The 24,891-nt window shown below is 40.2% G+C and overlaps 1 protein-coding gene across 1 annotated transcript in view; it reads left to right on the top strand.

Annotated features, from left to right (window-relative positions):
* ctnnbl1 (catenin, beta like 1) overlaps positions 1-24,891 on the top strand; it is a 64,474-nt gene that overhangs the window by 19,991 nt on the left and 19,592 nt on the right. Inside the window, exons 11-13 of the mRNA XM_083919400.1 lie at positions 7,103-7,284; positions 17,361-17,458; positions 19,873-19,953. Of these exons, the coding sequence (XP_083775526.1) occupies positions 7,103-7,284; positions 17,361-17,458; positions 19,873-19,953 (361 nt within the window). The remainder of the gene's footprint in view (positions 1-7,102; positions 7,285-17,360; positions 17,459-19,872; positions 19,954-24,891) is intronic.

Genomic DNA, 24,891 nt, shown 5'->3' with positions numbered 1-24,891 from the left:
CAAACTCTGAGTCTTTAGGAAGTTCTTGAGTGTTTATCTCTTCAAAGCCTCTCGCAAATAGTCTAGCTTCAGGTGCGGCGCCTACAGTTCTGTCCTTTAGTGTACACACACACACACCTAAGATGCATTTCTGACATTCATCTTTTACCTCTTCAAATACATAATTTCAGGGGTGCAATTTTAGGGGTGCAACCAGATATTTTAGGAGCGCAACAAAAAACTTTTAGGGGCACACACCGTAAATCAATAATTGATGCAGAAATGACAATGTGCGGTTTCAAATTCAGTGTCACATTTTTATTGTGCTCTTTTGAAGTTGCAACATAGAAGATAAACCCCCAGCATCATCACTGTCATGACGGTATGTTATTAAAAAATATACCATACATTCAGAATAAGGGGTGTAATGAGACAATACACGATACTGTCCACGAGAACGAGACACAATTTTAACAGTATTTTATGATTCAGAATTTTCTTTATGGGCGGTTGGTTTTAGCAGAGCACTGTGGTGGTGCTACAGGTGGCTTTGCATATTACTTGTGTTAGCCACAGTGTAGCAAACGGTCGTGGATGACCACACCTGGACCTTTCCACTCATTACAATCAACCTCTTGATTGTTGCGTTTCACATCTGTCATCAATGGGCTGCATGTAATGCTGTGATGTGCTGGGCTATCCAGGTACTCGCACTGGTTTCCAGAGCTGAAGGCTTATCATTGAGGATCAATGGCAGGTTTGGGTTTTGCCGGAACAATAGCCGGTAGGGGCTGTGACCATGTACATTATGCATAAAGTTTTTTTGCAGTCAATGCTCAGTCCAAGGCTGTCTTCCAGTCACATTGGTTGTCTCTCTTCACCTTCATCAGAATGTTTGGTTTGATTGTGCCTTTCCAGAAGGCTGTATGCTGCAGTGATTTTAACTTCAATATTACATTTTCCAGCCATGTCTCTGACTTCTGCGTTATTAAATTCACCCCCAAGTCCACAGCTACAGTTTCATTGTAAGTTGAAGCCATTGGCAAACCCACCACCAGCTTGCGTTTTGGTGCGCTGCATGTTTCACATTTTTTCACACCGTCCTTGAGAATTGTGTTGCTTTCATCATCATCATGATCTGAGCACGCCAGTAGTTATTGTAGTTCGTCAACTGAGGCATGTCCGGATTGTCTCTGTAGTTTTAACAGTACTGTCTTTTTTTCCTCTGTTGTCATGTTTTCTGTCACAGCGAGAATTTCATCCTTGTCGTTTGGCGTCTCGCTTTCATCTGGGCCACTATCATCTCTCAAGTTGACACAATAATGTCCTTAAGATGTCAGTTCAAGCTTCACAGGTTTTGTCCAAAACTGCAATTTCTCTTTTCAACAAAGTCTTGTTTAAAAGCGTCGGCATTTCTGTAGGGACATCTTCTGTTTCTATTTTGCATTAGGTCTGTCCTATCTTGGCTGGAAAAATCACCTTGTTGAGTGAATTACTTTCCCATCACCAAATTCGAAAGGTCGTGCACTCTATTTGTTATCAATTTTTAGTAGCTCACTCTGTGGCAGTTCACTTATAAAAGCATCCCACTTTTCCCCACACAAAGTTCTTGTGCAGGCTGTAACAACAAGGGCTGATCCCAAAGCTTCCACCATGAAGATTGCTTTGTCAGATAAAGAGTTGATTGAAAACAAAGTAATGTTGCATTCTTCAATTATATTTTTCAAGTCCCTCATCCTTTGTTAGTTTTACATGTTCCTGTTTTATTTAGCAGGTTTGATCCCGGAAACGCCATTTGAGATTGTTGCCACTTTGAACTACTCCCGCTTGCCTGTGTATCCTGTGTAGTAGGTAGCCTTACTAGTATCTCCACTCATCTGCAGTGCACTGCCGTCCATCTGTGGTGGATTAACGTTATCGCCAAAATTCTTTCGAAAGGCTGATTTCATGTTAATAAATGAGACGCTGGGGCAAACTGTAAGCGCGACACTGAGTCCCACAGTGTCCAATAGCTTGAAAGCTAACACAGCATCTGGCAGATCCATTTTGAACTTGAACTTGAAATTAAGTCGCCTGCAGAAATTTCCAATCACTGTCCAAATTTCTACCTAATTTTTCCAGCTTTCGTAAGACTCCTTGCCAAACGGTGATGGAACTTTGAATTTCCCAGCAGCGGCCATCCTCTGCTACCAATTTTGGTTCAATAAGTTACTCAACAATAGCATTTTACATGCATAACCATGGCTATCACCATGACAAAAATTCCCCGCTCACTCCATGCATGCCCAGTAGCTTACAGGCAACTTAACATTACCTACTCTCAACCAATATATTGGTCAATGGGGAAAAACCAACTGCACGTTCTCTCTAGATGACCTGAATGGTCGAGAGCACTCTACCTGATTTTCAGGAGAGTACTGCCGCCTGACATTTTTAGCTGGAATAAAATGCTTAACTGGACACACAACCTTATGAAAGTAACACCAGCGATTATCCCAACATTCAAAATATGCTTGGACAGGAGCAAAACAAACAAACAACGACCAACTGACCAGAAAGGGGTCAGCCTTTGTGAATTTCAGCCTGGATCCTGCTGTTGTTAAAACAGAGCAGTTAATGAGAGCAACAGGTCAAACTGCTGAGATGCTCCTGCAGCTCCCTGCTGTGCACCCATTCAAAGTGTGAGATGGGAATATACATTATAGCAAAAACAGTAAAGACTCTCACTGAGCTGGAATGGAAACACTGCTGCAACACATACTGTATCTTTCAGTTTAATTGAAGACATTATTTTTTAAGGGTTCTGTAAATTCTACAGTTTTGAAAATATAAAATGCATATCTGAATCTCAAAATTGAAAACAGAATACCTACCCAACCAAAAAATATCCAAACAGTCAGGTATTCGGGTCCAGCCCTAAATGGCAAGCACATTATAGGAAATTATTTATAGTTCAGTGTTGGATTCCACCTGTTGATACCACCATCGTGACACTAGATGGATGTATCTTTCATGATTAGGCCATTATCATGCCTTAGCCATATACACATAAGGAATCATTAATAGTCTTTCATTCACCTTTTTAATATAAAGCGATGATGGGGAAAGTTTGCCTTTTCTACTACTTCCTGGGAGTTAACATGCCAGTTTTCAAACAATTGTTTTCATTTTGCTTTGTGATAGAAAGAAATCAACATAACTTAACATCGTTAGTTGTTGATGTTGTTTTCTCTATCTCCAATCACCACTGCCATCAGAGATAGAGGAGACACAAGCAGCCCAAGATGACCAATCATAATTGCTTTGCCAGCATTTAGGTGGCTGCTGTACCCCTTACATTTAATTGCATTTTTGGAGCTTGACCCGTACCAGAGAATAAAAGTCCGGCTATTGATTTCGACCCTTCTTTTTAAAAATATTTCTTTTCACCTAATCGTCCGTCTTTTGACCTCTGTCCCTTTAACTTCACACATCAATATCCTTCATTATGACTTTTAGCTTGTTCAACTTCATTCTCTTGCTTCCTAATAGAGCTGCCTGTAACCACTATTTTCCTATCGATTTATCTAGACTTTAGACTTCAGAATTTATTGTCCCAGAGGAGAAATTCTTTTCCACTACACAGTACAGTATATGGGCGGCACGCCAACAGTTAATACACATATGGACAAACATAACAGCATAACATGTAAGCAGATATATGGCAGAGTGAGGCTGTAGAGTTTTTTTTATCTTTTGTTGAGGGCTGCTATGGCTGTAGGCACCAGGCTTTTGCCATTGTCGATGCGATGTGTGAGATGGCCTTGAGATTGAGCTCTGACAGTGTGGGTGTTAAGAGTCTAATTAATTTGGCAGCTATAATTGTGACACATGTGAGTTTGACCCAGTTTTTGACAGTCATCATTTTTGAAAGAAGCAGGAGGAACAGTAGAGCAGGATAGGCTGGACAATACTCTGTTATAACAGAGTCATTTAAGTTTACGGATGGCATCTATCGAGTCTTTTATCGATTAGCTGTTTAATCTAAACAATTTTCCCCCAAAAATCTATTGTTTGACTATATAATTTATGTTCATATTATTTTGACAAACTGTATGTCGTAGGATAATGCAGCAGAAAGCAAAATGTAATCAAATGTTTACAAACTGTATGTTGGAACTAACAACATGATAAAAAAGAAACAAGCTAAGATGACAACAAGAAGGCTTATTATTTCATTCTTTTGGTAACCCAGACCTTACCCATTCTACCACCAGCCCCACCCTCTTCTCAAATGTTACAATCTAAAGTTTTTTTTTAACATTAGGGCTAACATTACCGCTAGCAGGCTGGCTACTGTCTAACGCAAGAAACAACTGCAAGAATGCTCGCAGCAGCAGACGTCTGTGCCAGTCTGTGTATTTTACCACTTTCAGAGGATATTAATGATCGTGTGAAACTCTTAACAACTGCGCTCACCAGCTCCGCTGCCGCATGATGAATATAAGATAGAAACACAGATAATAATGTATTAAAGCTCTTTAGAAAAAGTAAAAAACGATGCAACAATTCAAAATTTTGATGTTGACACATTTTCAGTGTCAAAGTCATCGATTGTGACGACTAATCGCAGCAGTCCTACTTTCTAACCAAGACACAACGCAGCTGCAAAATAAATAAAAACGAGAGAGCAACAGGACACACAAAAAAATCATCTCCACTCACTGTGACATATTTATTGGTTTTCCATCAAAAACTCTATTTCATTTCGGCCAGGCCCCTTCAGCCTTGTGCTACATACAGATTTCACACCTGGTGTCCTGAGGAATTCCATGCACAGCTAAATGTTTGTCAGACAAGACACCTCCTCCTAAATCTGTTATTTACTGCAGCCATTTTCACAGACACATGTGAACCATATACTATTGAGTATATAGCACCAGTGGTTATATCTGATCACGTCTGAGAATGATTTTGACCACGACATTCAGCACATAATAAGGAACTTTTCAGCAAGGGTGCACACTGAATTTGAGTCCAATCAAAAACCTGCTGCTGTCATGCTAGCACCCACTACACATCAGTTCACAACACCAGAATGTTGAGTTAAGTCTCCTGTCTCCCAGCTGAATTGCCTAGTTTCCCTTCAGAAGGTACACTGTGTATCGCTCCCCTCTGGCCTCTCCAGCCGTCAATCATATATAATGTGTCTGTCTGGAGAACCAGACTCAACTGCCTGAAATATGTGTCCCTCCTCTGAGATAAACACTGTCATCTGTCATTGGTGGGAATGGAGGAAGTGACATTGTGACAGACAGCTACATTTCCCTAGAGCTGGCGTGGGGTGGGGGCTGTAGACAGAGCATGAAACGGTTGGTTCACCTTATCGTACAAATGCTTTGATGACGGAAAACAGATGAATATAACTATAATTCATTTGTTCAGCAGAACACAATTGATATTCTATTGTGGCAGTTTATAGTCTGACTGTAGGGCTGGGCGATAATTCAATATGATTATTAATCGTCTTTCAATAGAAACTTAACTGCATTTTATTTATTTATTGAACCTTGTTTTGCGTACGGATAAATAGATACAGACATTTTATATTTTACTCTGTTTTTAGTATCTTGAACCAGATGCAACGGATTTTCGTTCCTACTATTTGCCTGTCTGGTATTGAGTTTGAATGACTATAAAGAACCTTTTTTCATTCATTCATCTTCAACCGCTTGTCCCTGTCGGGGTCGCGGGGGGGCTGGAGCCCAGCTGACATAGGGGCGTGAGGCGGAGTACACCCTGGACAGGACGTCAGTTTATTGCAGGGCACATAGAGACAAAAAGAGACCTACACACCTACAGGCGATTTAGAGTCATCAATTAACCCAACACGAATATGTCTTTGGACTGTGGGAGGAAACCGGAGAACTCGGAGAAAACCCACGCAGACACGGGGAGAACATGCAAAATCCACAACACAGGATAGAAGATTTTGGCCAGTTCTATTTCAGACTATCCCTGACTCATTTGTTTGCTACCTTGAAAACAGGTTTTTAGAATTAACATAGAAACATTTGCTCATTTTCTCTAATTTATCAAATCAAATTTTCTTTGCTGACTCTGATGGGCTGACAGGCTCAACTCAAACAAATATAAAATAACTACTTTGTGTGAGTGGAGACGTGAGTATTCAACAGAATTCTATTTAATTTTTAGTGAGCTGGGTATCGAGGACATTTCTCTGAACTAACCTGTGATGTTTATTTGTATGAGTGTTCAGAATCTCATTCACCAAACTCTCTTAACTTCACAAACTTGTCGAAACTGCACAATTCAACGTGATGAATGCCACCTGTTCATGAGCAGGTGGGCTCTTGTGAAATTTCATTAGGAGCCTAACCGATGCGCCTAAATTGCTACATAAGATACATTTGCAAAAAAGGTACCAGAGATTTTAAAAAAGAACTCACTCTGCAGGCTAAGACATTGGCAGATAGAAACATAACAAACGTAGCAGTGTCAGTGGTATTCAGGGACCTAAAACAACTTGAGAACTTTTGTACTACAGCTGCCAGCAACGTGCCATCAGAGCAGTTCCACACTAGGACAGAAAGGGTGAATCATTTGACTGGTAGATGCTTAAAACATCTTGCTTGGACAAAACTGCCCATGACTTAAATGGTAGGTGGCACAGGGGGTGACAGTCACGCAGATACTAGACGAGGACAGTAGGTGATGGTAAACTAATGATTTTTTCTAACAGTGACCTGCATAAATACCCCGAGGTAACTGTTTGGGTACTGTAAGAGTGTTGTCCTCACACTTTTCCCATTTTTCCCCCTGTGGCGACAGGCACCACCCAAGAGAACACTTGGTTTTTTAGCGTGTGTTTTGTGTTTGCTTCACACATTATTTCGAGTACTATGGTAAAAATGTTGGGCCAATTTCAGTATTTAGGATATGTTATACTAGGCTGAAATAATGTTTTTAAATAATACATAGAAGTAATGTTGTATTTCCACTCAAACACAAAGTTTTATGGCAGCTGGTACCCTTTCAGGGCATTTCATTGGAAAAATATGCATGTTCTTTATATCTATTTAAACAACTCTGACTGCAGCATTGTTCCCTCTATCTACTGCAGAGAAAAGAAGATGTCTCGAACCAGTGCCATGAAGGTCCTGGACCATGGGATGATCGGACCAGAGGGAGCAGATAACTGTCATAAGTTTGTGGACATCCTGGGCTTGCGAACCATCTTTCCACTTTTCATGAAAACTCCCAAGAAGATGAAGAAAACTGGTGCTTCAGAGAAGGAGCACGAAGGTCAGTCACTAATTAGAACAAGAAAACCACACATAATTTTCCCATGAAGGCTGCAATCAGCTGCTGTCAACTGGTGTGACCTGTAGGGCCACGCATTGAAAGCTGTGGTCTATCATTATTGCACTATTTTTCGATGAAATGTAATCAGCAACAAAGGAAATGTCACAAGAAACTGGTAAAGGAAACAAACCAATGGAAACCACATCACAGGGGTCAAAGGATCCCAGTCGTCTGACACATTTGAGATCGATGTCTTCCACACATACATGAAACAAGCATGAATTCACAATAGCTGTGACCTAGTATGTGCACTCAACACTCACTATCACTTGACCTCCATTCCAAAGTAGTTTGGCCCCTCTAGAGCGAAAACTGTTGTCGCTAAAGGGCGGGAAAGTGTTGGTGGACAGACAGAGGGAGCTGTAGAGCTGCAGGTCGCAGCTAAAAGGCAAGGCAAGGCAAGGCAGCTTTATTTGTATAGCACTTTTCATACACAAGGCAGACTCAAAGTGCTTCACAGCACAACATGTCATGAATTCAAATGCATTACAGAAAGACAAAGAGAATAAAAACATAGACAATAAACAGTGCGGACGTTAAAAGTGCGAAGATTAGTTTTAGTTTTCAAAGTGGTCAGAGTGGGTGAAAGTCTCAAATCTTCAGGAAGTTTATTCCAGCTGTTTGTTGCATAATGACTGAAAGATGCTTTCCCTTGATTTGAGTTTACTCTCCAGGAGGCCAGTGGTCTGGTAATCAGGTTTTATTTGCAGAATTCCCACATTCCCTGGGAAATCTGGATTGCAGACTTCCCTGATCCTTTCCCACCTTTGTATTGAAACTGTTACACAATAATTTCCCTCGGGATAAATAAAGCTTCTTGAATCTTGAATCTTGAATCTAGTTCAAGCTCTACAAATGGCAGAAAAATCAGAAACGTTACTGGAAAATCATTTTCATATTTTACCGCCTCCGTGCCAGCGATGTTGTTTTAGTTGTCCGTCCGTCCATCCCATTTTTGTGGACGCAATATCGCATCAACCCCTGAGGGATTTTCTTCAACTGTGGAGGTCAAAGGTCAAGGTCACTGAAATAACTAAGTGTATTTTTGGCTGTAACTCAAGAATGCCTACGCTAATCATGACATTTCACACAGTGATGACATTTTCCTATCCAAAATGTCAACTTCCCTGTGACACCATGATGTCCCTGTCCATTATTCATCGCCATAACTCAGGAACAGGCGGGGGAGACATTTGGTCGATACTGAATTGTTGACACTAATCTTGAAACTGGTGATTATTTAGATCTGTGCTGCCGGGTTGAAGATGTGTGTGAAGCCCCTACGTTTTGCCAAAAAATACACTTCATACCTTTTTATTAAAATTCTTCCAAATCTTCACTACATGTTTTATGCAAGTTTGCAGTTTTGGATGTTGTGCAACTTCACTGTTTATACAACCACAAGGCAATAATTCTTGTTTCTTTTAATGAGAAGTGAAATTTTGGAACAGGCTATGTTCAGGATCAAAAGTGTTACAGATGGTGGATTGTGACTGGGAGCATTTTAAGTTGTCAGCATTGATTTAATTGTAAAATGCATACATGCCATTCAAAGTTTTCAGCTATTCTATGTGCTCTGGCCTCCTGGCAAATTTGCTTGCAGACAGTAACATTTCCATATTTGATATCCCAGAAAAATCTGTTTATAGTCATTATTACAATTAATACAATTAGTTTTAAGTTTTCCAAATATATATAGATTTAACTCAAATCAGCACAAATTGCATTAGCATTCATTTAAAAGTGTGTAACATGTTATTGAAACTTTATCATGTGAATATGACAATCCCCGAGGTATTGATGGTGTAGATTTTTTGTTATTTGTCGAGTAAAGAAATCTTAGCTGACTGCACTGATGTTAAGTGATTGCACTAATCACGATGGTTTAATTTCTCCTGCTTCTAGTTCTCTGCAACGTTCGGACACACCCATTTCCTGCAGGCCCACTCGATCCTTATCTACTCATGTATCACGGTTTGCTGCCTCTTCGGCCTGTCAGTTTACACTATCAATCCAATCTTGATTGATTTTCCTGCCTGCGCTCTCGAACCTCTCTTGTCTCTGAGTGAGAGATAGGAAGTACAAACAATAGCCAGAGAGCGAAGAAGATAGGATGTCCATGTGATATAGGATGAGAGAATAAAACCGAGAAGAGGCTGAAAGAAAAAGAGCTAGAAACCCTGTCCATCTCTCTGCTCTTTGTTTGATTACCTCTCTCTCTCTCTCTCTCTCTCTCTCTCTCTCTCTCTCTCTCTCTCTCTCTCTCTCTCTCTCTCTCTCTCTCTCTCTCTCTCTCTCTCTCTCTCTCCCTCTCTCTGTATTAATTAAGTTTGATTCAGCCAGTTGGGCTTCCCAGTCCTGCAGAGGAGAACAAATTGTCTTCTATTGTGTCCCGGCCCACCCAGGGACTGGGTGAATTAACCTTTGACCTCCTGGAGCAGCATGAGGAAGAGTAAGGAAGATAACCCGTCCTCACAGTTAAACCTTCTCCCCCTGTGTGTTGAAGCCTCTGGCAAGGCAGCAAGGCAGACACACACTTTAAAGACAGGCTTTCAAAAGAGATGTGGAAATCCACCCTAAGGGCTCTTTCTCCCTGTGAGGTTTGGCAGGTGTGGTCTAGATCTGTGTGTATTACCAAACCAAAACTGTATCTTGAGAGCAAAAGTATAATGATGTATGGAGGTTTTTTTGGAGAAGGGAAAATCGGTATGGTACTGGCCTCAGCTGGTGGCCAAATGGTAAAGGTAATTTAAGATACTGCAAAGTCAACTATGTAAACTTAACAGTAACTTTCATGTAAATATAGACTATTCTTTACCAGCTAATATGATCTTGTAGAACCCACTGTATTACAAGTTAAAATATTGCAATCAAATGCTTTTGGTTATATGTGATTTAGACCTCTATAATATAACAAAATACATCCCAGTTTAAATAGATTTCTAAGAGTTGTGTTACCTGAAAGTCATTAAGCCAGGCTTTCGAAGACAACTGCTCCAACAATTCACAAGTATCTGTTCTCTGTAGTTCATGTTCATGCTCTTCACGAGTTCTCCTCTTCCATCCAAGACCACACTATCTGTGTAATATTTTCAAGCCAAGAAGAGAATTTATATATTTCTGATTTTTATAAAAAAGGGTGTATTTGATCTCTTAACAGTTCTAGGAATCATGGTTTGCAAATTTGTTGATTTATAATCATAAGCTAGAAACGTGTAAAAATGAACCCCAGTTAGGGGCAACATTCATAAACCTTCTGTGGAGGTCAGATGACATGTTAATGTTATTTTTTTGCATCACCCCAGATCCAATGGCAAAGCAAGTTTAAGAATTGTCTTCATCTTAGGGTAAATGTTATCCAGCCTCAAAACAAGATTGAAGTTTAAACCGTTAAACTGAGCTGAAGTTGATTTTAGAAGTTTATATAAAAAGTGTGTTCCCTAGATCATTAATCAACCGTCCCGCTTAAGTCATCAAAATAGTTTATCAGTATTAAAGCTGCAAAGATGAGTCAATTTATCAATAAGTTGTTCGAAAGAAAATAAATCAAAAGTGTTTTAATAACCAAAAAGTAATTTTTTATCCAAAATGTTGACATTTAATGACATGACATTGTGTTGTGGAATATTGTGATGGGCATTTTTCATTTTTACCCCTGCAGCATTACCAAACAATATTTAGAATAATTTGCAGCACTGATGGGTATGCTCAGCAATAATAAGAAAGAGATAATGAATGTTATATCATACGGGACATCGTACAGTTCAAACATAGTACAGCGCAGCAGCATTCAATACACGGCAGGGTAGCAATTGAGATACATGGACTACCTTTAGTTGTCATAGAGGGGGATTATGCCCCAAACACAGGTTAATAGCCCATACTATCTAACATTAAAAATGGGGGGGAAATAAGAGGTCAGTTCTTCTGCTTTCATGGTGTGTGACATTGTCACTTAGACTGTGCCGCCACAGTAATGGCGGTGCCGCTCCAGAGTGCAAGACAGACATCATCTGGCAGGTTAGCTTGCATCAACAATACAAATGAACAATTGCAACAATTAAGTATGCGCATGCAAATGTAATTTTGGGATGAGCTTTCCATAATTAATGCAAGCCTGTATAGGCTTTCCCATCACATCTCCATTGATTTTTGAACAGCTATAGTCTCAATGAGATGCCTGTCATAATATGAGGCGTATGGAGTGAACCCTCTCTCTAAGTCTAGTAATTGAAAATGCTGTGAATCAAGTGGTTCTCCAGGATAACACAATAACACTGTAGATTAATTAACTATCAGCCGCTTCAAACAAAAGTAATTAGGAGGTAGGGACCTCTCTGTCCTTCTTTTCTTAGCGCTCGCTCACATTCATTCTGTGGCACGCTCTCTCTCTCTCTCTCATAAACCCCGGTGCACAGATTGATCCCCGTGAAATCCTTTCTGAAACTGACACAGCCCAAATGGTGTGGGATTGCCAGGCCATATTAGCATACAGAACGACATAATTAATAGAGACATTGTAAGTGGATAGAATAGAAGAAAAAAAACAATCCAAACAACACATTGCACTTCTCTGCTTATAAATATTCTTGTCACGACACTGCCATTCACCTTGATTTTCAGGTCTCAGTTTATTGGTGTATGTACTCCGTTATTACCAGTGAAATGAGGTTGTACGATGGAAATTGGTGGCAGCCGGTTGTTATATTTAGGCGGCTAATGATGCGAGCAAGTGTGAGAGGGAGCAGACGTAAACAACTAATTTACATGGCGAGGCACAATAGTCATAGTTCCCGTCTCCAGCTCCAACTCTGAAGATTGTGTGTTTGTGTGTTTGTGCGCTCGCGTACTTGTGGGTGTTTGTTTGGGGGAGAGAGAGTGCACAAGGGAGATGCCCAGGGAGGGAACAGAGGCCTTTAGCTGATATGTTTTTGAATTCCACACAAAACAACCTTTGAGTGTAGAAAATGCCCTTATCATAACCCTTATTTTCTAATGAATGCACTAGCAAAGGTAATGAGCGAGGCATGCTAGCAGAAAGAGACCTGTATTAGAAGCATTGTCAAATTGTGTGGCTATGTAGTCGTGTTGGAATTCTGCAGTGAGGGGGTGAACGATGGAAATACAACGCTTTTATTCAAAGAAAGAAAAATGATGGCAGTTTCATTACAAAGATAAAAGATGGAATTTTATCAGTCCATTACTTCACTAGTTTCCAGCCTCTGATATTAACAATGTAATTCAGAGAGCATGACTACATAGCAGAATATATATAAGACTAGATAAGTGCCCGTAATAGAGAAACTTGGTTATCTGGATTAAGTGATGAGACTTGCGTCACATACTTAAGTCAAAAGCAGAGAATCAAATGGAGCTCTCATTTGATCACCTCCCCTCCCCAGCGCCGAGCGCCGTCGGCTCGGATTGAGATCAGTAACATTTTACATGTTTCCAGTCTGATTGTAATCTGTGTTGTCAGGCTCACGCTGTGTAATCCTATTATTAGTGTATTTCAGAAGGAGAGATTTGCGGTTGGATCCCTGTGTAAAGACGCATCTAATTAACATCTTCACGTTTGGTCTCTCCTCCGGTGGGGATTGATCATGTTCTATCTCTGTAAACTCGAAATATGCTGCAATCTATTTAGACGTATGTGAACCGTTTCCACATACGGTTTTGGACAACGCTGCAATGTATCCACTCTGGACAGCAAAAAAAAGAGGATCCAAACCACATTGGGAGGTGTTTTTGTTTGTAATACGATTCAAATGGGGTTTCTAGTTGGGCTGTAAATGCGATTATAACAAGTTAACGCAAATTTCTCTTAACGCCACTAATTTCTTTGACATGCGATTAACACGCACACGCTCTGTGATTATGATCCAGACCTGCCCTGTAGTTTGGGAAATCAGGAAGCGATTCAAAGCCAGGTGGTTCCCTCGACCAGAGTTATCTGCATTTACTGTCCACGTGAACTGAGTTACCACCCGAGTACTTCCAGTCTCAAATACCACCTGCTGGCAGAGCATACAGCTGATGCAGAGAGCCCTCCTCCCCCTCAGCAAAGGCAGAACACGCTGGATAGTTGGCACTACATTGTTGTAGTATTACCAAGTAATGTTACATTCAGGTCGATATGCCCTTTCAGCATATTTTTGGAGCATGCAGTACTTTTGAGGTTGTTCTGAAGAATATTCTGGACAGTATTTGTCATTGTTTTGGATTGTTGCAACAATCATAATAATAAACATTGGGATAAATATTTTAATTGATTGACAGCACTAGTTTCTAGAGATGGGTCTGAGTCGGGACACTCAGGCTGCTCAAAGCGACACAGCAACAAGGTCAAATCCAGAGTTGACAAAATTGCTGAGCTACTAAAAGCGTTATGGAGGAGAACAAAAGTCCGAGCAGGAGTTCTGCACTGCGACATGACAACTTATTTGTTAGGGCAAATGATGGACCTCCATTTCATGCTCCTGCGTTGGAAAGCCGTGCCACTAACCCATAGGTTGGTCAAGGACACACATCCGATCTGATCACTTGCAAATAACAGTTTGGATAATCTAAAGATCAGATTTGAGAAACAAATCAGATTTGTCTGCAGTCTCAACGCAGTTAATACTCTGTTGAAGAAAAGATATGCTCAACAAGAAATGTGTCATTCATTACAGAAAAATTCAAGTCCAACTGAAATTGAATTGTATTTTGTTTTTGTTATTTTGTGTGCTACAGCATCCATATCTGTTCTGTCTCCTTCGAGAGGAAAATAGACAGAAACCAAGAGGGAGATTAATTATTTATATTGTCTATTTTTTGTTTCATTTAAATCTTACATAAAGCCGTAACAGCATCTTGCTACATAACACAAGAGCCAGAGAGTCTGAACAACAAGCACATTAGCTCTGCCGCTAAAGTCTCCCTCTTCTCTCATTTACAAGCATGAACACAGTCTTCACCTCACTGAATGAGACACCAAACGTACATTTAAAACTGCACCGGTAACGCCAACGATGTGTTTCAACACTGACGGTGTGTTCTGGACATAACATCAACATTTTGTTGACGCCGCTTAACTACTCTTACTGATAAATCCTGATTAATGTTTAAACAGACATTACAGTAGCATGTACACTATGACTTCCCTCTTCTTTCTCTGAGTTCAGAGCCAGAATTCATTCCTGCTCCTTCAGACAGTGAATGCAGCCTCTGTAACCCCTGACAGGTTAGCCCGTGGTGCTGGGAGGCTGATTGCTCTCCCTGGGGCACAGTTAGTCCGGTCTCTTGGTGAAGTACCACCTATCTGTCCTCCTCTGTCATTCAGAACTACAACCCGCAGCACTTCTTTCAGCTGTCAATCAATAAATGAATCCAGGCTACTCGGGGTTATTTGCATGTTAACTTAGTGCTGTATGGATCCCCTGGGGCAAAGATGAGGCAAATGGTGAATGATTAGAGGGGGATGAGTGAATGCTAGCATTTTGGCATGCATAGTGCTATCTGAATGCAAATATCCTTAAAGGAAAAGTTGACTGTGATGTGGTTGCAGATGATAGGTGGGTTTACTTTCACACATTTCCTTTTGGAGTTACCAACTCCAACAACACCATGTGGCTGTTGCATTAACCATAGCATGCTCTCTTTGAATTATACCTTACATTTTTCTTCAAGGCCTGTGCTGTGCTGTTCACTATTTCTGCTCAGCTGTCCATGAATTTCCAGTTCCAACTTTTGTTGTCCAACACACCTACACATGCCTCTTCAGTTACCTTGAACAGCGATTGTCAACCTTCGAAGCCATCATCAGTAGAGCTGTCCTAAATTAAAGAAATTCTTAGTCAACTAACGCTCACACTATTTTATCAACTAGTCAATTGGTTGATTTAATTGACAGATCTGTAAAACTAAGTTTCTCCTCAAAGAATCATACAGAAATCACAACTTTAAATCTTGTTTTAACCAGAGATGTGCTCACATGTTTCTTGGAAATAAGTCGTTCAGCATAAAAAAAACGACTAATCGGCTAAAGAAATCTTGGTCGACTAAGATCAAAATGACCGAATGATTAGTTGACTAATCAACTAAGAGGGAACAGCACCTACTTGTCAGATCAGACCATTACAATATAGTGAGCTGCTGGACTTGACCCAACTTTACATGAAATCGATTATTATCTGATAAGTGGCAGTAGGGTCCATTGACCTTTATCACGTTGTATTTAAAACACCCGGCAATATATGTGACAGCATGCATTTTGAATGTAAAACTTTATTATACAGTTGATTATTATTGCTTTGTCATTGAGATATTTTGTGGTAGTTGTTGCTAGTATCAAAGAAATGGACCTTTTTCCTTGTTGTCTTTTTTGTTTCTTGTTTTTATATTTAAGATTCAAGTCAAGCATGCGAATAAAGTATCGATTGGACACCTTTCTAAAGGCCCTTGCCCTCCATCTTGTACCCAAGATGTGATCCTGCCTCCACCCCTCATCTCAGCCGAGCGTTCGCTGCTTAGTTTTAAACTCTTTGGATAGAACATTCCACAGCCGGCGATCAATAGCCTCCCCGGCAGGGCGCGGAGGTGGCGACATCAATTATCACTCGGATCAAGTTGATAAAGTAGCGTCCTTTCGGAAGTGGCAGTTAGCCTCCTTGTCATTGTGTACAGGAAATAAGGTTGTCTGCATTAAAATAAGGGGACCTTGGATCTTGAAACTACCTGGGGTACAACCAGAGCACACAGTTCTAACTACCTGGAATACCAGCCATTCCATTGAACCACTTAGTCAGCCAGTAAAACTGAAGTATATTTCCAGTTTACACCTTAATCCAGATCAAATAGTTTGTATTATTGCCTTAGATCCCTTAATTCGACCTTTCCGGTGAAGGATTATGGCTCACAGATGCAGCAGTAATAAGCAGAAATGTTATGTACTTCAGTGTTTAATAGGATATATTTTCTAATGGACCTACTTTATGCAGGAACACCACTCCAGTTTGATTTGTAATATGTTTTTGTGCTGACAGTCGTTTATTATTAGGATGTATATCTGTATATTCGGAAATATTTGAGGTGTTATAGCCTTTAGTCTTCTCAACGTTCAAGTCTTGTGAGAAAGGGCGCTGCGGGTTGTAGGGGATTGCAAAAAGGGAGCCGAGAGCAAACGCAAACCCTTTTTTAAAAAGCAGAAATGGGATTGATTCCTGTGCTTCTTGTTGCTTAGCAACTGCAAAGCCTTCGACGAGAGAGGATATTGACCCCTTGTTGATAAAGGCCAATTACATTTTTCCCACATCTGTATATCCAGAGATTTTACAATGTCATATTCTGCTCCCACTGTGTGTACAGTGTATTTTCCACAGAGAAATATACTGTGATTGTCACCTCCTAGTGCAGCCTGTGAGTAAGAAGGTCTTTGAATTAGATGACACATCTTACAAAGCGTGCATTGGCTTAACAAGGGCACTCAATGGGGCTAACTATGTTTTGTTTCTAATTTAGACAATTAACATGTTTGAGACCCTCGCTAAAAGGCCCCAGAGCTGCCTCAGACACACTTTTATCACCATGAGAAATGTAATTCAGCCACAGCCCAAACGCATGTTCCAGCATGGCTTAAAATGAAAATTGATTTTTAAATTTCATTAACATTTTCTCTTTCTGTTCCGTATAAATGCTTAGCGGTCTGCATGCTGTGATTGCAAATTGTCACGTGCTAATGGATTTGTTCTTTCCTGGGCTGTGGGTGTGACTGGGCTTTGCAGTGGCCCTTTTTTTTTTTATTTACTGGATTAAATGAGGAGCATAATCGTAGCTCACGTGTTACTTAAAGCACATGCACCTGTTTGGTTTACGGAAAAACATAATGTGCTCCTTGCTGACATGTTATCATGTAGGAGGCTTAGTGGTAAGAGGCACTTGGTGATTTCCTTAAAAAAAGGAAATATATGTGTTGTGTATGTTGTCTCGCTGATATAAAGGAGGAAGCTTCATCTTTTTTACTTTTGTTTCCTTAGAACACGTCTGCTCCATCATCGCCTCCATGCTCAGGAACCTCAAGTCCCAACAGAGAAGCAGACTCCTCAACAAGTTCACAGAGAATGACTGCGAGAAGGTTCGTCTTCATCATCTTTTGACTGTTTTCCTCTTTATATCTCTCCCGCTCCTTCACTCTCCTGTTTTTGATTGCCAGCAGATTGCCTCATCAGCATGCCTAGGCTGAGGTGTTTGTGTCGAACATCCATATGCTTTGGTTAAAGGGATTTTGCAGTTGCTTGAATCAGAACAGGCCCGACATTTTCTACATTTAAAGGCCCTAAAAAAGATTTTCTCATAAAGCTCCTTACTGTGGACGAAGGGGTCTTACACGAACACACTCATTTCTGCCAACGTGACAACAGTTTTAGTCATTTCACACAAGCGATTCCTTTTTTTAGAGATGCAATGATTAATCGATGGATCTATGGATCGATCTATTTTGATAATTGATCTTTCAACCAAAAGTGCCACATATTTGCTAGTTCCAGCTTCTGAAATGTGAATTGTGCTTCTTTTTTTTAATCACTTGCTCATGAATTAAATATCTCTACTGATGTGCAAACAAAAATAGCAACTTAAGGACATCACTTTGGGCTCTGGGATGATCCCAGATGTCCATTTTTTCACTAGTTTTTGATGTTTCACAGACTAAACATTGAATCGATTAATTGGGTGGAATCGATTAAATAATAGTTGAAGTCCTACGTGGCTTTCATTTGGAACAGTTTGCAAAAAACAATGTTTTGTTTCTTCCACATAATGTGTTCATAAGTTACTGTTTTCTTGTACTGCCCAGTTTTATTTTGAGAATCTTCATTATCTGTTTTATAACATGGAAATAAAGCTTATTTTATGTTAATATTTCATTCCAGCTATTTTAAACATGTAGATGGGAAGACAGTATAGCATCAATATAATAATATTGAATTTTTTTAAGGGCCTAATCCTCAGCATGACATTGTCTTGTCACAAAAGTTGTTGCTCTGACTGTGACGATTAAACAGATGTTAGAGAAACGAGAATGTTACCTTCAGTGTTATTGACCACTTGTTTCCCTTTGGACAGACCTCACTCATTTTGTGCACATTTTTATCAAAGGCACTTAATTTGTACAAGCAGACTTCTAAAGACATAGGTGACACAGGAAACACCAGATACAATTTGGGATTATCATAAAATATCTTAGTATGTATCATTTCTTTTACTAGAGGATAAAGGCTGCCAAGTTACAAGCCAGTAAAATAAATTCAGGTTCAACTTCAGGTCAACTGTGTCTGTGACAGCCTCCTCTGTACCTGTGTATATTAAATTCTGTCACATGTTACAGGACTTGACAGAGTGATTGAAATATAAAGCCTGACACCTCAGCTGCAACCTGTCTGCAGTTTCTTTCACGATTCCCCTCAACTATGTAAAAATGTCTCATTTTCAGTGTGTTGCTCAAGGCCATTTTAATAAGATGCATGACTTCTGATGAGGAAAACTGTCTTCCATACAATTCAAGCTGATTTCTTCTTCAACACTAAACCCTACTACAGTCAAACTTCCATCATACACTTCAGTTATTGGGTGATTTTACCTGGATGTTTAAAACCTTTGGCTATATGGATGTACAACTAATTCGGATCTTAGGGATAAAATATTTACTTAATTAACTAACTAAACTTGTTTTCATCTATACTGTAAGAGGTTGGCAACAAACAGTAAAAAAGATAAATTACCATATTTTCCGCACTATAAGGCGCACCTCATTATAAGGCGCACCTTCAATGAATGGCTTATTTTGAAACTTTTTTCATATATAAGGCGCACCGCATTATAAGGCGCATAGAATAGACGCTACAGTCGAGGCTGGGGTTACGTTATGCATCCATTTGATGAAGCTGCGCTAAAGGGAATGTCAACAGAACAGTCAGGGGAGGTCATCTTGTAGCTTCCTCCACTTCCGCACCATTGATTGGTTCATGTTAAACTCTCTCGCTGCCGCTCTATTCCCGTGTTCTACTGCGTGACTAATGGCCTTGAGTTTAAACTCTGCGTCGTAAGCGTGTCTCTTAATAGCAGCCATTTTGGGCTCTTTACACAAACACACATGGAAATGAAACGGCACGCTTCGCGCAGTCATATATCTCAACATGCACCGCGTGTTACTTCTTCTACGGGGGAAAATAGAGTCGGCGGCTGCTCACCGTAGTTGCGAGACCTGTTGTGGCTCAATATTGGTCCATATATAAGGCACACCGGTTTATAAGGCGCACTGTCGGCTTTTGAGATATTTGAAGGTTTTTAGGTGCCCCTTATAGGTCGGAAAATACGGTATTTTGCGTGTTATACATCCCAAATAGTATTTTTTTCACATTTGTCCTCTCATCTAGTATCATCTTGTTCGGTCTCCTCCTGCTTTTCCCTTTCCCCTCATATATTTCTCTTATTTTCTTGTTGCTTTCTCTCACTTTCTCTCCGTTTGCCTCCGTTTGATTCTCTCTCCAGGTTGATCGACTGATGGAGATGCATTTTAAGTACCTGGAGGCAGTTCAACAGGCTGACAAGAGGATCGAAGGAGAGAAACACGTAAGCATCTCTCCTTTTCCTTTCAACCCTCCCTCCTTCTCTCTGTGCTCTCTCTTCGACACCAGCTTTTTATCAGGCAGCTTAGTGGATGGATGTATTCACATGAAAGATTGCAATTTTTATTGGCTTGAAATGAATGGCGATCAAGGAGTTGTGTCCGGAGATAGTGATGTCTTTCTATATGAAAGACACTTGAACGGGTTGAATAAGTATGACCTCATTTTAGGCCTGAGCCCTTTAAAAGCCCAGGAAAAATCCTTTAAACTTGATCTGAAACCGACCTCAACAAACCATAGACCAGACGTGTACAATTAGCACTGCTTTAGTTAATTAATTAATAGTAGTTTTAATAATAGCACACCTAATGCCTGGCATTGATCATCGGCATCAATCCCTTCCTTCCAAACAGTCACCCAACATTAAGTTTCCGCTCCACTTGAATGAATTCCTCCACAAGTCAGTGACAGACAACATTACAACAGCTTTTAATCTTGCTAAACATTTCATATTAATGTGTTGTTTTGGTCCAGCTCCTTTGTGTACAATGGCCAGCATCATCATCATTATACCTGAATCAGTAAATTCAGACTGATCTTTGTGACAAAAAGCCTTCAGTGATTAATGTGCTGAACATCAGGAACAGCATGCAAAAAAAATCTGTTAACTTTGCATTCTGCTGAGATTAGCTTGTGTCGGATCGAGCTACAGCTACAGAAACCAGGGGGGTAATTTACCATTTTTCTTACCATGTAATGTCTATGGAAAGCTGCGGCGGTTGCTCCGAGCACAGTCCGCTGCAGTCTGCGTCGAGTTGAAGCCAAATTTAAAGTTTGAGTTGAACTTTCAGTGGCGAAGTGCAGCCGATCAGTTAAAGAGTCCTTTGACTCCTGTGTCACGTTGACTTATGTTTAAAAACAATTTCTTCCCACCTCAAGCACATGAACAGGCATCTGGGCTGCAGAAAAATGTAATTATGCTGCTTGCTTGGTGTTTTCTGCGGATCTGAATACTTCTTTAACCACCGCAGCAAGTAGCAAGCTTAAGTAGCAAGGTTAAGTAGCAAGCTTCAGTACATTAAATGAAATACATTACAACAAGCGACATAATATACCTCTTTAGGCTTTCCCTAATGTTTATCTAATACAAACAGAGGGTCAGAGGCTATAGCCAGGGGCTAGTTTCACAGAGACATTTTAGACTGGTCTGTAGTGTTAGGCCAATCTTAAAGAAAGTTTGCTCCTTCTTAAATCTCAATTTTTAGACTATTTTAAGCCTAATAAGTTAACCACACTGCCCCGAAGCTAACCGTGTACTAATAACCCTGTTATTTGGATTCATTTAGATTTCTGTTTGTATACGTCTTTGTACAAGTCTGACTTGCAGTTAGATCTAAGCCAAAGTCAAAGTCTATCTTTGTGAAACCAGCCACATGGTGAAACATGTAAGGAGAATTGGATATTTAAATACCCACAGCGAAGTCTTTTTTTTCCAGAGCTCTGCACTGCAACAGTATGTCATTTTTCACACAGCTTGACCTTCTGTTTCTCGTTGGTCCCTCCTCTCTGCTTTTCCTGACTTTGACTGCCTTATAGCAGGTCTAGCCTTTTACAGTATATGATGGAAGCAGCCGGTAATAGTCATTAAGTAGGCCATTTTGTGTTCTGTTCTGTGTTCCATGAATGTTTCATAGCATACTCAATCACTCCTCTTATTGTTGTTATGACAACATCAGGACTGATATTTACTCACATACAACCTTCCTCCTGTGGGATATTTGCACACGGTTCCAAAAGTATCTTCTGTTCAACCAATATTAGAAGTCCAGCACCAGAAAACATCTTCTTTTGCACTCTGTTACTCGCCATCACAACGCTCTTTTTTTAGCGTCACTTCATGCAAATCAGAGTAACTGCGGCTGAGCTAATTTATTGCTGTATTCTTAGGAAAAACTAAGATAATATGGTGATGCAGGATTTTGCACCTGGTGGTAATTTGCAACAGGCTCTGTAAATATTCCCCGCAGGCCTGACTAATGCAGTAGTCTGGGTGTTAAAACCAGAACAGCGCTGTGTTTTATGTGTGATTTAGGTGTTGAACTTGTGTTAAAAGGGAGGTAAACAACATAATTGAATTATTCCTGTTACAAAGTAATCTAAGAGACGTGTCTGCACACACTGGTTTAGGCAACATTTTATGTTGCTGCTGGATGATGGCGCATCGCGTAAGTCACACAAGTTGAGCCACGCAAATGATCTCTTAACCTCCTAAACTCTCAACCTGAGGGTTTGAGTATGGTGATTTGGCAATTGAGATCGAGACGCTGGTCAGTGTTGTCATAATCTTCTTTCATTTTAAGGAGTAGTCCTGGTCCTCAATGGATCACTGGGAGATAGTATTCATAAAAGTTATTTAGTCTTTTATGGAGTCGTACAGTCTTTCATTAAAACTAATGAAACACAGAATAACAAAGGGGTGATAACACCCATTTGATTACTAAGTATTATGATATTTTACACAGAAAATGACACTGGAAACAAGTGAAAATAAATTACTTTTTGTTTCTAGGAAAACACGTTTTATTATCTCTTCATGGGTCTAATCTTTCCACAAATCCTTTTTTAAACCTCACGTCAACCTGCTGAGTAACAAATGCAGCAGGCGCGATAACTAGGGCCTCAATATACGTCCTAATTATTCCTCCTCACCGGCGACATGTGTGACCGGAGGCATTATGTTTTTTGGTTGTCTTGTCAACACGATATCTCAGGAACCCCTCCAGGGATTTTCATCCAATTTAGCACAAACACCCACCTGGAGTGAAGGATGAGCTGATCAAGGTCACTGTGGCCTCATAAAACACATTTTTGGTCATAACTTAAGAATTCCTACGGCAATTATGAAATTTCAAACATTGATTTTATAGATCTTCCGGGTTGAAAACGTGTGTGACGCATCAACGTTTTACCACAAAGTAAACTTCAGAGTCTTCACTATATTATGAAAGTCTGGACAGATTGGATGTTACCTGCAACTTGAGTTGGCGGAGGCATACAACTGCAATGTGATAATTCTAGTTTTATATCGTCATCGTAATATCAACTCATCTGTATTAACAGATCCTGAAAAACAGCAATATTGCACTCAATAGTATCAGTATGATTCATGTGCATGTATACGATGTAACTATCATTCTGTTTTTAAATGGTGCCTTTTAGGTAGAGAATCCAGAATGTTAGCAGAAAAGAGTCCACTTTATTGTCTGTTCAGTTATCGCAAGTAAAATCGTTATCACATATTCTCCTTGCATCGTGCAGCCATAAAAATAACCTTCATTAGAATTGTCTACTGACAGAAAAAACACAGACTCCAGTACGATCCCATCCCACTTTTGTGGTTTTCTTCATTGCCAACTAGATAAAAAAAGATATGATTGGATTATAGTTGGAATCCCTGTTACAAAGGGTTTGGGTATGTGATCAAAAGTTTGTCTCTTTATGGTTGATAAGATGTGCAGTTCCACGCAGTGTCACAAAAAAAACCCATCACAATCCTGCTGATAACAGTATGACAGTTTACAGAGGAACGAAAAGCTTGATAGCTGTGTGTGAGGGCCCGATTGAGCTGTCTGCATGTGTGTATGTCAGTGTGTCGAGCTGTGGGCCAGACGGACCGATGGAGGGATTCAGATAGAAGATAAGTAGCCAGGCGGGGGATAATGGCTTCAACAAAGAGAGTAAGAGCATCCTGTCCTCAGATAGGGTGAGAGACAATACAAAAAGTAGATACACTGTAATTATTAGAAGGAATTGCAGGTAAAAAGAGGAACGGGATGGTTAGAAAGGGGGAGAGGAAGCATTTGAGTGAAAGAGGGAATGATCAGGGGGGAGGCACACGTGGGTGGAGACAGATAAGCGTTAGATTCCTATCTAAAGATGACAGAAGATTAATTTCTCAGACAGACATCGTGGTGGGATTGCCAAGAAAAGGCCAGACACTTTGACATTTTATCTCCCTCCTCTCCCTCTCTTTTTTCCCTTTTCTCTCTCCCTGTCTTCTGCCGTCGCTCTTCCTCCGGGATGGTGAAAAGTGTGACTTTGTGATACCCCGGTGATAAGAAACCTTGTCTGTGTCTAGCGCTATCTTTGAAGCCACACCGTTGGCCTTCCACAGTGCAGAGCCTTACTGTGAGCTGGGCACACACGAGGCATAAAGTGATAAAATATCTATTTGAGGCACTGTAACAATATTCTATTTATTGTGCACCAAAAAAAGGGCTATTCAAAAGGAGTTTGAATATCTTATCCTTTCACCCATGAATGTTCTGCTAACAGGACCGTAGCAGACTGCTAGCACAATAAATTGTTATCTGGATATGAACATGCTTATGTATTGTACCTACTACATGTGACAAATCTTTAAAAAAAAAAAACAGGACAAAACAAACATTTAGGTTTAATTGGGTAAATGTTCTATCTTCCATAGACGGGTACGATTGGATCAACTTGAAATTATTTGACATTGACGTAGAGCAGGGGTGGGCAATCCTCATCCTGGAGGGCCGCTGCCCTGCATGTTTTAGGTTTCTCCCTGCTCGAACACACCTGAGTCTAACAAAGATCAAAACTGTGACGAGCTTCAGCTGCTTGATAACGAGCACATCTTTAGAATCAGGTGTGAATCAGGTGTGACTCAGGTGTGTTGGAGCAAGGAGAAACCCAAAATTTGCAGGGCAGTGGCCCTCCAGAACCGGAATTGCCCACCCCTGACATAGAGGCTACATCCATTTTATATACTATCTAGGGTTTTTTTTCCCCCACGTAGTCCAATGGATTGAGCAAAAGGCTGTGGTTTAATTTAAAACTCTAAATACTGAAAAAACCCAGTCGATACTGTAAGTCTGTGAATCACAGCTTCCGCCCAACATCACATGTTATGTTA

The sequence above is a fragment of the Echiichthys vipera genome (assembly GCF_963691815.1).
Source record: "Echiichthys vipera genome assembly, chromosome: 9".
Classification (NCBI taxonomy): domain Eukaryota; kingdom Metazoa; phylum Chordata; class Actinopteri; order Perciformes; family Trachinidae; genus Echiichthys; species Echiichthys vipera.
The sequence above is the reverse complement of the archived record's forward strand: the minus strand, read 5'-3'. Positions and strand labels throughout refer to the sequence as shown.